This window comes from Lampris incognitus, chromosome 5, assembly GCF_029633865.1.
Source record: "Lampris incognitus isolate fLamInc1 chromosome 5, fLamInc1.hap2, whole genome shotgun sequence".
In the NCBI taxonomy this organism is placed as follows: domain Eukaryota; kingdom Metazoa; phylum Chordata; class Actinopteri; order Lampriformes; family Lampridae; genus Lampris; species Lampris incognitus.
Window position 1 is genome coordinate 13,267,655 of NC_079215.1, and position 14,218 is coordinate 13,281,872.

General features: G+C 43.2%; 1 protein-coding gene across 1 annotated transcript in view; it reads left to right on the top strand.

Moving 5' to 3' along the window:
• lrba (LPS responsive beige-like anchor protein) overlaps positions 1–14,218 on the top strand; it is a 242,055-nt gene that overhangs the window by 73,730 nt on the left and 154,107 nt on the right. Inside the window, exons 12-21 of the mRNA XM_056279765.1 lie at positions 1,178–1,330; positions 1,794–1,962; positions 2,310–2,389; positions 3,437–3,499; positions 4,149–4,246; positions 5,007–5,099; positions 6,974–7,082; positions 7,781–7,862; positions 10,043–10,166; positions 10,451–10,643. Of these exons, the coding sequence (XP_056135740.1) occupies positions 1,178–1,330; positions 1,794–1,962; positions 2,310–2,389; positions 3,437–3,499; positions 4,149–4,246; positions 5,007–5,099; positions 6,974–7,082; positions 7,781–7,862; positions 10,043–10,166; positions 10,451–10,643 (1,164 nt within the window). The remainder of the gene's footprint in view (positions 1–1,177; positions 1,331–1,793; positions 1,963–2,309; positions 2,390–3,436; positions 3,500–4,148; positions 4,247–5,006; positions 5,100–6,973; positions 7,083–7,780; positions 7,863–10,042; positions 10,167–10,450; positions 10,644–14,218) is intronic.

Consider the following 14,218-nt stretch of genomic DNA (forward strand, 5'->3'; position numbering starts at 1 on the left):
GATGAAATGGATTCATCCTGTCAGGGAAATGCAGCTGTACAGCCCTGCAGCAGCCACAAACAGCTCTAAAGACAGCCAAACGCACTGCAAAATCTAAAGCCCTAAAAAAGTACACACTAGAAAACACAAAAGCCGAGGTGATGATATCCATCTGGAACATGAGTGAACAGCACAACTAGCAAACACAATAACGTAAAGATCAGAATTAAGGGCAATACAAAGGAAAGCGTACAAAAACCACCAAATTTATCTTGTGATACTTCAGAGCACCACTGTTTCACTCTTTCAACGATGAAAGATATACACAATGCATTCAGATGAACTTGAATTTTGTCAACCACTGAAGCGGGCAAGCATAAAAACGCAAATGCAGTAGTATTATTGAATTGAAACGTTATTTATGAACTTGGTGCTGCATAGCTCAAATGCAATGATCATTGCATTTGAATTTTCAGATTCGAATACTGTCTATCTTGTTCTATGTTGTCTCCACAGAAGAGTAAGTTTGTATCATTGGTGAATAGAATGGTTTTCAGGGTTTTTGACACTTTACATATATTGTTTACGTACATCATGAACAACAACGGTCCCAACACTGAGCCCTGGGACACTCCACACCTAACCTTCAGTAATTGTGATTTAAAGTTTTGTAGTTGTATTATGTGTAAAGTGCTTTGAGTGGCTGTTGCAGCTAGAGAAGCGCTATATAAAATGCAACTTGATTGATTGATTGATTGATTGAAATTGGTTTTTTTCTGAGAAGGAATACAAGAGAGACAATTTTCTAACACACATACTCTTTTTCACTTAGAGCTAGTCTAAAGTAAATCAAAGCCCATACGTTTGTATCTCCATCAGTTGACATTTATACACATACCCCCCCCCCCCACACACACACACACAGTCTGACACTTGGTATGAGACAGTTTGCTTTCCCTCAGCTGTAGAGCCAGCTGTGGAGGTTCCAGCCATCTTGTGTTTGTTATGCAAAGGAGGTACTCCTCCTCCTCTTAATGTCTCCTTTCTCTCTCCTCCTCTCTTCTTGGGCTGTACAACTCCGCCACGCTCCGCACTGTTCCAATTCTAACACTCCTTTTGCTGACACGCGTCACCCCCCCCCCCTTCTTCTCTCCCTCTCTATACTTCCTGCCTCCTTGTCTCGTTGTCCGTGTCCCAGTCTTCCAAGCTGCACGTGACAAGGCCCGTCCTGGACATCGTGCTGTCCTTTGCCCGATACCTTAGCAGCCTGCAGAATGGCGTCTTGCTGCTCAAGCAGCTGTGTGACCACATTCTGTTCAACCCTGCCATCTGGATCCACGCTCCCGCAAAGGTGAAACACTCCCTCACACACGCACACTCACATGCACACAGACACACACTAGTGAACTTGAACACACAAGCACATTGTTATGCATTTGGATACATACATACAGAGATAACCACATGTGGCACAGCAGCATCTAAAGCAGTCACACACACCACCTTCACACAGCCGCTCAATTCTCTCACCTTGTGTATGATCTTGACCTGCAGTATACTTAATGATTCAGCCTTGGGTAAAAGGTTAGCCTTCTCTATCTGGGGCACTGACTGTTATTTAAATGAGGATCGCCAGTCTAATACCCTTTGGGCCCTTTAAGTCTCTACTTGTGACAGGCATAGAAAGCTGTGCTGCACTTCAGTCGGATTTCTATTCTTCTACCACTCAAGCTATGTGTGTGTGTGTGTGTGTGTGTTTGTGTGTGTGTGTGTGGCGTGCATGGGCGTTCTTGCGCATTCTTTATCCTCCACAGGTGCAGCTGATGCTCTACACCTACCTAGCGACAGAGTTCATCAGCACAGTAACCATCTACAACGCCATCCGCAGGGTGGGCACAGTACTGCAGGTTATGCATACACTGAAGTACTACTACTGGGTCGTCAACCCCCAGGACCGCAGCGGAGTCACGCCCAAGGGCCTCGGTGAGACAATGAGTCAGTGAGCATGTGGGAGGGGCGTTACTGTTTTTCATGCCCTCATTTGTATGCACATAAATGCAAACCACACAAAAATACATGCATACACTGGAATATACACAGAAATGTGACCATGTTTGCCTCCACACACACACGCGCGCACACACACACACACACACACACACACACACACACACACACACACATTCTTTTAGAGCAGAACTTTACTTTTACTTGGTAAAAGTAGGTCAATCATCCAGCCCTTCTTTTCATGTATCTCTCGCAAGCTTTTCAGTCCTTTTCATTTCATTTAGAGTATGCTCAGTTGCCACACTTAACATTTTGGTTTTCAGATGGTCCAAGACCTAACCAGAAGGAGATCCATTCTCTCCGAGCCTTTCTGCTGTTATTTGTCAAGCAGCTAATAATGAAGGTAAGCGAGTCAATAAAAAAGTTTTTTTTTTTTTTTTTGTCTCGCAGCAGTTTCTGTTGAGAGCCCCACTGTAGGGGTGTAAATATGTTGTGATTCTGGGGCCCTCTAGTTGAGAAAAGTTCTGCAACAGGCCTATGTTGACTTGCATACGGAACTAGCAGTTTTGGATGCTTAACTAATGTTCGCCTGGGCTACGTGGTCTTCCCACCGGGTTTCCCCTCTGATATTAGTGAAGCTGCGTGTAGCCGGTACAGCTGACTGAATTCATCGATCGGTGCTCTCATCACACACAAGACAACTGACTTAACTTGCTTGTGTTTAGATGTGGAAAGGGTCTTACATAATATTGTAGTGAATTCGGGGGGCAGCCCAGGAACCGCCGCAGCCAGGACGCAAACTGGGATCTCCCGTACCATGGGCAGCAGCGTTAACCAGTTGACTAAAGGGTCCGACTCGCTAGCCAAGGGCTAGCGAGTCTAGTTATTCGTGGTCCTTACAGTATATATTTTACATTAAAAAAAATGTTTTATATAAATTTTGCAAAAACGTATTCAAGCTAAATATCGTCACCTTGTTAAAATAATGGCCTAAGTCATATTTTCAAGTTTTTCAAAAAACAGAATAAACTGAAACAAATATAGAATATATGATATTTCTTAATCATTTCACATATTGTCATAACCTTTTTGTGTGAAATGATTAAGAAATATCATATATTCTATATTTGTTTCAGTTTATTCTTTGTTTTAAAAAAAACTTGAAAATACGACTTAGGCCATTATTTTAAGAAGGTGACGATATGTTAAGGGTGAATATTCATAATTCAGGGAGAACAATCATTTAGTTATTAATGAACCCACTGTCTGCACAGTCCCATCATCATATAAGTCACATCCATAGGTATACTTTCCACAATTGTGATTATACTATCTGAATTTATTGACTGCAACAAGTTTTTTTTAATGTAGTGCTGAACAGAAATAATTTTTTTTTTTAAATCGAGTAAATAAGACAGTTGGTAAACTGACTTGTGTACTTACTTTCTAGGATCATGGTGTGAAGGAAGACGAGCTACAGAGCATCCTTAACTACCTTCTCACAATGCACGAGGTAGGTGGTTGTTCTGTACTAATGCAGCATTACATTATCCACCAGGGGGCAGCATAACCCTTCATCTCAACTCCTCATCTCCCTCCCGTTTCTGCCATCTGATTCACAGTAGCGTTTAAAGCAACCCTGCTGCACAGGGAGGCATTACTGCTCTTTTTAAGTCTGCCAGTCAGAGATCCTGACAGCACGTGCATGTTTAGACTACAGAGAGGAATAGCAAATTAATGAGGCTGTAAAACAATCGGCCCTGTAGGAATAAAAGGGGATCGTAACATTCCTAGGAAATTCTGCTGTCATCCAGCGATCCCAGATTTTACTGGATGTATATTTATACATCATTTGTTCCGAGGCATTCCATCGTAACTACTGAAGAGTTTTCGCTGGCCGCTTTTTCAAATCCAGATCAAATGAGTGTACGCCTGTAGCACCAATCATCAAAAAAAAGCTGTAAAAAGTAATCTGAAAGCACACATGCAGGAAAACATCTGTGTACGTCTTCTCTTCTCTGTGTGTGTGTTTTCTTTTTTTATTAATGTGTAACACAACTGACTATAAATTCCTTTATCTCTACACGGTGTCTATTTTAATGTCATTGCCGAGTGTTGAAGTAGTCCCGCACACCCTTGCCTCTGGTATCTTTGTGCCACAGGATGACAATCTCATGGATGTGCTGCAGTTGTTGGTGGCGCTGATGTCCGAGCATCCTGGACCCATGGTCCAGGCCTTTGACCAGCGCAATGGGATAAGGTAATGCGGTCCCCTGGCTGCTCCGCAACGCACCCCTGCAGTATGCACAGCCGCTTACACGAGTCACCTTAGTTTGTATGAAGTTTGATGCTACCCATACATGGCTTTTTTGAGTTCCATCCATATTGATTAATATTCATGTAGTATTTCCTTCTGAATTATGAAGGGATATATTTTCATATTGTTGCCCCAACAGCAAAGCACATGCAAAGCTACGTTTTTCTCTCAGAGTCGTGTTTTGATTTTAACCACTGCGGTATGGGGCTAAAACCAAGCCAGATGACTTAGTCATCCAATAGTTATGGCTTAACGTTACTAGTTTCATTTGGAGCTCTTGTCCAAAGCCATTTACAACATGCTCTACAGGTTTTACTCGTCTGTTTCCAAGTTGTGTGCTCTCCTTTTCCTTTTTTTTTTTTTTTTTGTTGCTCCAATTTATGTCGAAAGATAGAAAATACATTTTTGTATTTTGTCTTGAAAAATGTAAGTTTGCTTTTGAGAACATTGTGGTACTTCTGAGAGAGTAGATAATTTTGTATTGTTGGAGGTTTTTGCATGAAGATATCTGCTCATTGCTTTCATTTAATTAATGTAAACAGCCAAGAAAATGCAACTTGAAAAATTAGATGTTAGCTTTGATTTATGCTACGCGTTATCCTGCTAGTTGCTTATCACACCGAGCGCCACCAACTACCACAGCTGATGTAAGACTTGCCTACTGTCGATAGCATCTGGGCTTCTGTTATTTCTCTTTTTACAGAGTCATTTACAAGCTGCTTGCATCTAAAAGTGAAGGAATACGAGTGCAGGCACTCAAAGTGATGGGCTACTTTCTGAGGCACTTGCCGCCAAAGTAAGTGGAGTCGCTAAGCAAATGTTGTTGTCATCGTGTAAAGTGCATAAATCCACCATCCAAGCAAAACCTCCATGGTTTTTAATCTGTCCTCATTTAATATAGTGTTGTTGTTGTTATTATTATTATTATTTCTTTTGTGTTTCCTGTTTTACATCCTGTAGAGCCGGGTCCAAACTAGACCTGAGGCACTATAGGGCAGATGTCACTTGACTGACAGTACTCGCCGTAATATGTGTGTTGTTCTGAGTAGGGCGATCTTCTGGACTATTATTATTGTTATTATTATTATTAGTACTAGTAGTAGTAGTAGTACTAGCAGTAGTAGTAGTAGTAGTAGTAGTAGTGCTAGTGGTAGTAGTAGTATAATTATTATTGGTGTTAGTGTTAATATCATTCATTAATAATCTCATAATTGTTATTAAGGTTTTTTTTGCTACTAGTTTTAGATTCTTTTTCAGTTGTACCCAACAATTCAGACGCATCACATCGTGGATCTAGATTTTTAATGATCAAAACGGGTCCCAAGTCTGTGGCTAATCCTCCTTCGGCCCCGCTTGCCTCACTGTGGGTAAACTAAATAGTAAATTCAACTGTTTTATTCGCCAGCGCAGTCGTGTCTCATCGTCGAGACCTCTTTTGCTTAGAAATATGGCCTTATCTGTACGTTTTTTTTCCTATGGAGCGACCAGAAGCGGAGTTCTGTTTTGAGGAAAGTTTCATGGGGTATAAGGTCATTCTGCAAGCCATTATTGCGGCTTTATTTCGATCACTAACTGCCGGCTGTGGAGTGCGATCGCCGCGCTGCAACGCCGACGCCGGTCCTGACACGAACCACGGCCACGGTTCAGCCAGTAGTCAAAAAAAAAAAAAAGGGGCTCTGGTCCGGATGCATACGTTGACTTGAAAACCCTCCACAAACTGTCTGTGACTCTTAAACATACTCTTCATGGTAGTGTTGGAACTGATCCATGAGGAGTGATGGAGGAGATGAAGGGGGCTTCTCTATGAAGAGCTGTACCCACTTAGTCGACAGGAACTCTTTTTCATTTCCTTCACGTCAGGTGTCAGCTGGAGCTCGGCTGAGTTACATGGTCATCGGTTTCAAGTCAGTCTGGTTGCGTGACTTATCAGGCGCTTCCAGGTTTTGCCCCTGCCACTCGCAAAAATATTCGATGTCCCAGAGAATCACAAGTTTTGTTCTTTTACATATATGTGGAATAATAAGAAACACAATTTTCATAATTTGAAATTTTATCCACCCATCCATCTGTTATCCAAGCCTCGCTTATCCTGCTTTCAGGGTCGCGGGGATGCTGGAGCCTATCCCAGCAGTCATCTGGGCGGCAGGCGGGGAGACACCATGTACAGGCCGCCAGGCCATCACAGCGAAATACAGTTTATGTTTTGCAAATACAATAAATGAATAAGCAGACACTTATTGAATGATGTTAGCTGCCATGTATTTAGTTTAAAAAAATTGATTAAAATGTCCTCTCAACTGTCCCTCTTTTGTAAATAAAGCTGCTAATGATCTTGAAATTATCAGGGCCATTTTTAATTTCCTGAGTGATAATTTTGTCTGATATTATCACCGTTTACAAAATGGCAGATCCCTCATTTGGGGACAGGAGACAAAATATTACAATATTAAACAGGTACTGGCAAAACTGGATATACAAAAATGGAAACGGGGATCAGTTTTAATTTTATCATGATTTGTAATTTCACCGTAAGTCAGCATTGATGCGTCGCATCCAAGTCGGGGGGGGGGGGGGTCGCGATGGTATCAGCACGGAAGGAGCACAGCGACGCTATAAGGAAATATCAATGTTTATGCTGCCTGACCTTTGACATTTTAACCCCTTGACCAGGAGGAAGTCCGAGCTCATGCTGGGTCACGGCCTCTTCTCCCTGCTCACCGAGCGCCTGATGCTTCACTCCAGTCAGTTTTCCATGACGACCTACAATGTGTTGTTCGAGGTCAGTCCCCCTCTCTCGAGCTGTTTCAACAACTGAATTCATCCCTGTTGATGAAAAACCCCCTTTGTATGGAAATGGGTGTGCAGATATAATATCACCAAGGCTCAGCGTTTTCGGGTTTTTACCGATTTTCACCGAAAAATACCCAGATTTTTTTAAAAGTAGTAGATTGGTTTAAACTGATTTTCACCCGGATTTTATGTTTCCATGGATCCAAAAGTTATTCCTGTTCGTGTGAGGTTATGTGACAGTGTCCTGTTGTGGTGAAATTCGGCATGCCGGATGGCTTTGGAAAATAATAACCGAAATCGCTGAGCCTTGACCGTCACTTTTACATTATGCTGCACACAAACTCATCTGCCATAGCTTCACGGCACTGACGTATGTTATTCTGCTGCCCTCACCCAATTCCTCTTTGTCTGTAAATTTACAGTATGGAGACTCGCTTCCCTCGCATGATACGTGTCCTAATACATGTCCATGGCAAACATTAAAACTGGCGTAAATGAGAAATTAATATTCTAGCATGCATGGAGTGAAAATACTATGCGCCATTTTGAATGAAAATGTTTCGGAAGACATATTTGATAGCAAAGCATGAGACTTTGCCACATCGCGCAGCAGTTTGTTTTTCCATTGTTGTTGAGGACTGTCTGGTAATTTATGGCTGGAATACCTTCTCTCTCTCCCCCCGGTAGATCCTGACAGAACAGATCTGCACTCAAGTGATCCATAAACAGCATCCGGACCCCGACTCCACGGTGAAGATTCTCAACCCACGTAAGTGCCCCTTTTGCACCCCGCTACGCCACTAAATCATCTCCCGCGGTATCTTCTCCCCCATGCTCCACACTGCGCTAGAGGGTATTCCCCGCGGGCCTGTACCATTGTTATATACAGTCAGACAAATGAGAGGCATAAATTTTGCAACCCTTGGCTATTTTCACACAACTACACCTCTGATGTAAGCCCGGGCCGAGGGACGGCGCTAATACTTTGTGTGATATATACCGTATACAGTGAGCGGTTTAAAGGCTACAACATATTTCAACGCGACTCATTTACACACGGAAAAATTTGTATTTAAAATGTGATGCAAGCGGTTTCAGCTTTGAATGTGCACAATTTATTTTTTTTAGCTACTCCATATAGAAATTCAGAGTCACATTGTTGATCAGTTTATTAAGGTTGGGTTACAGTATATGTTGAATTGAACAGGAATCATGCAAACATTACACTTGAGCTTGCACCCTAAATGTTTTTAATCTAACCAACAATAATTTATGATATTGCTGTTTTTTTTTCTTGACATATTTTGTTAATAAAAGCAATTGACTATTTTTATTTACACACACACACTCACAAATTTTTCATTATTGCATATCTACTCTTAATAGTCTTGAAAAGCATCCATTGCTGCTACTGTTTGAGCATCTTTGTGTGTGTGTGTGTGTGCACGTGCATGCTCATGTAAGTGAGAGGTGATCCTCTGCGCTCGTTTTCTATATGATGCAACCTGATAAGGTGAAATATTATTTTGATCAGTGCCTCCGTGCCGTCCGGTGTTGCAGCAGTTTATCCAGGCTATTACTAGTTTCACATGTTGACTCCCAAAACCTTTTCACATGTGAAATCAAAGTCTTCGGCTCGGCTAAGCAAAGAAAACACACATGCACGTGCACAATGCACATGCACGCTCTCATACACACACACGTGCACATATACACATTTGCATACACACACACATGCACAAGGACACACACATGCTCACACACAAGCACACACATGTGAAACTTTAATCATCTTGAAATCCAAGATCTTTGTGTAATTACAACCAAGGTTTACTTCAGCCGGCCTTAATCTGACAAGGTAGTGCTGCAGTCACACGTTGATTATCTTAAGCCTTTATTGTGTTTAGAACGCTCCTTTCCAACCGTACTGGACAGGTTGCATATATCACAAGAAACTTCGTATGGGGGTTTTTACATGGGTGCACACGCCACGGAGCACAGAGCCGCGGTCTGTTTCTCCTTTACCGTGCTTTCTCTTGATTTAATCTGCGACGAAACCCCCAAAATGGCCTCCTGATTGCAGTCTTTAGTAACGTCAGAGCCAATCAAACAAACCGAGGAAGTACCGCTTCCCTCAAATTAACTCGAGGGAAGGGAACCAAGAGCAAATGGAAAAAAGAAAGGAATATGCCATCCCTCCGTCCTCGTTCCCAGTACATGCTGGGGTAATTTTCTGGCGGTAAGGGTTCAGCGACTCATAATTTGAGTGACTAAGGCGTAGAAACAACACAACCGTCTGCTGAGAGGGGAGGGGAGGGGAGGTGGAGGGGAGTGTGTGTGTGTGTGGGGGGGTATCGGTTAGTGCCAAAGACTGGAGAGACAAGTGAAATCCAAGCCCCGCCGTCTCTCCACTCAAAGCAAATGGACACTGACATTGTCTAGATAATTCATCTAAACAGTCAGTCTCTTCGGGTTAACCAAAGCCAAGCCTTCCAGACGGGCCCCGTGACTCGGGACCCTCTGATTTGAAACTATACCAAAGCCATTACATTATGATAAAAATCAATGACTCGGGCTCTTTTGTTTTGTTTTTTTCTTTCCCTGCATTCTGTTTTTCCTACTGTAGCCGCAGATTTTCAGGTGTCCTCAGTCGGCGAATGGAGATGGTTTGTGACACCATGATTTGCACATGTTGAGACCAATTTGGTTGTTGATTTGCGGTCTCTCCCCTTCCCTGCCCAGACAGCAGTTGTTATTTTGACGCAGGGCTTCGAAAGCCGACATTTTGGTTGTTTTCAAAAAGCAGTATAATGTTGTGTATCGAGTGATGGATCAGTCGTCCATCTTCTACCACACCCAATAATATATTTCTATTTGATCCTGAAATGGGCCGTAAACTAATTATCACCCCGCTTAAACACGCGTGTGTGTGTGTTTTGGTATTTGCAGAGATCCTGAAAGTGATGGCCGCCCTCCTTAAGAACACCCCCCAGTCCCCCGAGAGCATGGAGGTGCGCAGAGTGTTTCTGTCGGACATGATCAAACTGTTCAATAACAGCCGTGAAAACCGCAGGTGAGGAGGAGTCGATGGCTCGATGGGACAGAGCCAGCACAGTTACACACCCAAAACAATACGTTTACATGCCAAAGGTCTCGAAGGCAGCATAAACGGCGAGGGTATACATGAAATTCTGTAGCGCTACGAAGGCCATTCTCTCATCACTGTGTGTGTGTGTGTGTGTGTGTGTGTGTGTGTGTGTGTGTGTGTGTGTGTGTGTGTGTGTGTGTGTGTGTGTGTGTGTCTGTGTGTGTGTGTGTGTGTGTGTGTGTGTGTGCGTGTGTGCGTGCGTTGGTCAGGAGCCTGCTGCAGTGCTCAGTGTGGCAGGAGTGGATGCTGTCTCTGTGCTTCATCAACCCAAGGACCAGCGAGGAGCAGAAGATCACAGAGATGGTCTATGCCATTTTCCGCATCCTGCTCTACCACGCCGTTAAGTACGAGTGGGGCGGCTGGCGCGTCTGGGTGGACACGCTGTCCATCACGCACTCCAAGGTCAGAGCACTCGTTATAAACCGTCGGACGCACAGCTTTGTTTGTCTTTCTCTGTGAGTCCGCCGCTCTCTTCTTGTCCGTTCCACTTGTTCCATCATATCCCCGTGCTCCGTTTCTCCACGCTTAGTCTTTCTTTATCAAACACAAGTACACACTCATACACACACGTACACTATTGTATGTCTTTTTTTTTTTGCAGCGTTGTCAGCCCGCACAAAAAGCACCCCCACCACCCCCCCACAACTATCACCGCTGGATTCGGTCCCCCCCCCCCGGGGTCGAGCGGCAATGCTCTGACAGCAAGATTTAATTCAGTCAGAGCAGTCGTGCTTTGCTCATCAGCTGTCAGGGGTTGGGTCTGATGCTAACACAATACTGTTCACCAAATGAGAAATTAGAGCCCCTTGGCACTCTTATCTGCCCTTAGTAACTTGCGGCGTAGGCCAGCTCAGCAATCGAGCCCTGTCTCTCCATGCCCATCAGACACAGCTTATGGAAACCTTGCTGTGATTATGATGTTAAAGCTAGTTAGGCTAAAAGCAGTCTGGAATGAGCCTACCGGCTGTTCTGTCCGTTTTTTATTTACGCACAGAGTCTCTTTCTTTCATATTGTGCAGATAAAAATAAACTTCTGGCACTTCTTATTTCCAAAAATCAAATTCACTTCAACTGCTCTAGAAATGCGGTGTTGATATCGCATTACGGTACCCGGTTCCAGAGCAGTGAAGTAATTGAGGCTGGTGTCAGATTGTGGTCTGGGGGGGATTTAAGCCCGGTAGATGGGGAGGTTGAGTTGGGGGGGAAAAAAAGGATCTGTGATATGAGCGGGTTGAGTCGGAGTCGCTGTTGGTCTCAGCTTCCAGTAGGGGGCGCAGATAGACTGCCTGGGAGGGGGGGGGACCCCGTCAGTTGGAAGGCAGCACTGGTTTTGTGTGCTTGCTGTGTTGTTGTGGTTGTATTCTGGTTTCTAAGACCCCCAGCTCGTCTCCGTGTAGTCTCAACGCTGTGGAATTGGCCTCCATTTCAAAGGAAAATGAATTTAAAGTGGGGAGTGTGTCGAAGAAACAACTCTCTTGACACAAAGAAACATATAAAGTAACACAATAGCAAAACGGTCATTGTATTGTAGGGTCCATATAAACATAAATTGTCACCATTTCCATAATCCTAACATTTTCATGATTTCATCAAATCTTTATGTGATATTTATATTGTGTTTTATTTCATTTAAAAATGAAATTAAAAAAGTGATGTAGAATCGCAGTTCGGAGTAGTTTTTTTATACTCGGCGGTAGTAAAAATAAATAATAGAGTGCCTGCAGTATATTAATTATTGAGATATTGGAGCTCTTGGATCAAAAAAAAAAAAAGTAAACCCTCACGTCTCTTTAAACTAAACATCTTGTCCAGTTTTCCATCAGGTTACCGCCTAAAAATACACCAGGTTGTCACCTATTATTTAGGCATAACAACACGTCCGCGTGGGATTCGTTTCCACCCGCAGCTTATTGTTTTAGCGGGTTTTAGATTGTTACGCCGCTGTGTTGCAACCCTATCCTACCTGGCACGCTGTTAAGTTTGGTGCTGTGCAGGAGCTGTTCATTGCTCATGGTTCGAGACGGGCCGTAATTGCTTTTTCTCGATAATTGCAGAAGATGAATGCCTTTTCTCCTCGCCCATTATTTATAATGCCCGAGAACTAATCTAAAAACAGAACCTGACACACGTGCCACATTTGAATACATGCATACTGGTACAGAATCCAACCTTGCATGCATACACACACATACAGACACACACACACACACAACGGCACACGTGCACGGGCGTGCATGCACGTGGTGGTGCTCCTGCCTGTGAATTGGATAGGTGCAGAGGGTGCTTGCCATCAAGATACATGCATCGGCCATAAAAAAGCTAAAGAAACTCAATTGCAATTTTATTGTCCCGTTTGATAGATTTCCTGCCACCTTTGTAGCACCGAAGCTGTTTGTCACTGCTGCTCTCTCCTCCCACCGGTGCAGGCTTGTGTGTGTGTGTGTGTGTGTGTGCACGTACGTCGGTGAGTGTGCCTGCATGTGTGTGCGTATCTCTGCGTGCACGTTTGCACGCTGAACTGAGCGGGTGTGCGTACCAACGGGGGCGTCTGCATGTGGAGCTGCGTGTGTGTGTGTGTGTGTGTGTGTGTGTGTGTGTGTGTGTGTGTGTGTGTGTGTGTGTGTGTGTGTGTGTGTGTGTGTGTGTGTGTGTGTGTGTGTGTGTTTGTAAGAAGATGTTCTCCCGGGCTCCGGGAAGCCCTTTTCCACGAGAGCATCGGATGTGTGTCCAAACCGCACTTGAACAATCGGAGAAAGCAAGGTCTCGTGAATATGACCCGTCCACTGGCAACCTATGGATGAGTATATACAGAATGGAAATGTAATGTGCCTATTAATTAATTATCCCCAATTAATGAATTGGCCACCGTGTTGGAACAGTCCACAGCACCTGGTCTTACACTTCACAACTGGGAGATCAAATTCCCACTGTATGCAGATGATTTAATACTGTTAAGTCCAACAAAAGATGGACTTCAACAGAGTTTGAACATACTTGAATGTTACTGTCAGACCTGGGCCCTGGTATATATATGTATATATATATGTGTGTGTGTGTATGTATGTGTGTGTGTGTGTGTGTGTGTGTGTGTGTATATATATATATATAAACATGGATACAGAAAAAAAGGTTTTAATACATTGCAGTACAGGCCTGTTTTGTGCGTCTCGCACTCATCAGCTGCTAATGTGTTTCAACAGTGCGAGACACACGAAACAGGCCTGTACTGCAATGTATTAAAATCTGTTTTCCTGTATCCGTGTTGAAATTCCGCTCCTCATTAGTTGAGCACTCACAACACCATTGACGGTTTCGGGGGGGGGGATATATATATAGATATATACGTATATGAACATACTTGAATGTTACTGTCAGATACACACATACGTGTATGTATATGTATATATATATATACACACACATACACGTATGTATGCATGTATGTATGTGTGTGTGTGTGTATGTGTGTATATATACACATACACATACGGATGTGTGGATGTATGTATATATATGCTGATGTAGTATGTGTATGTATATGTGTGTATATATACTGGTGTGTGTGTATATATCTATATCTATATATATCTATATATATGCATTCAGAGAGGGAGATGTTTGTTTGCAGTATTGCTCCTATAGATCCGTACACACATGTATATTGACTGAAACAGTAAGGGACGTCTGCTGTAGCGTTTACTTTATAGATAAACCTGCAGCAGCTCAGTGGGAGACCAACCTACAGAAAGATCCTTGTCTTGCATCCGCCTTTCCTTTTTTTTATTCTTTTATTTACCCACTATTACATTTTTATGTCATATGTCTACAGATCTGTCTGTTTTCCCCCCCGACTTGAAACCTTGCCAGCTCTATACGACAATGTAGAAACAACATTAGATTAATTTGTCAGGTATCGTTTCTCTTGTCTACATGTCCGTATCGAATTGACTTCTCGGATGCAACTGTCTGTCCCGGGA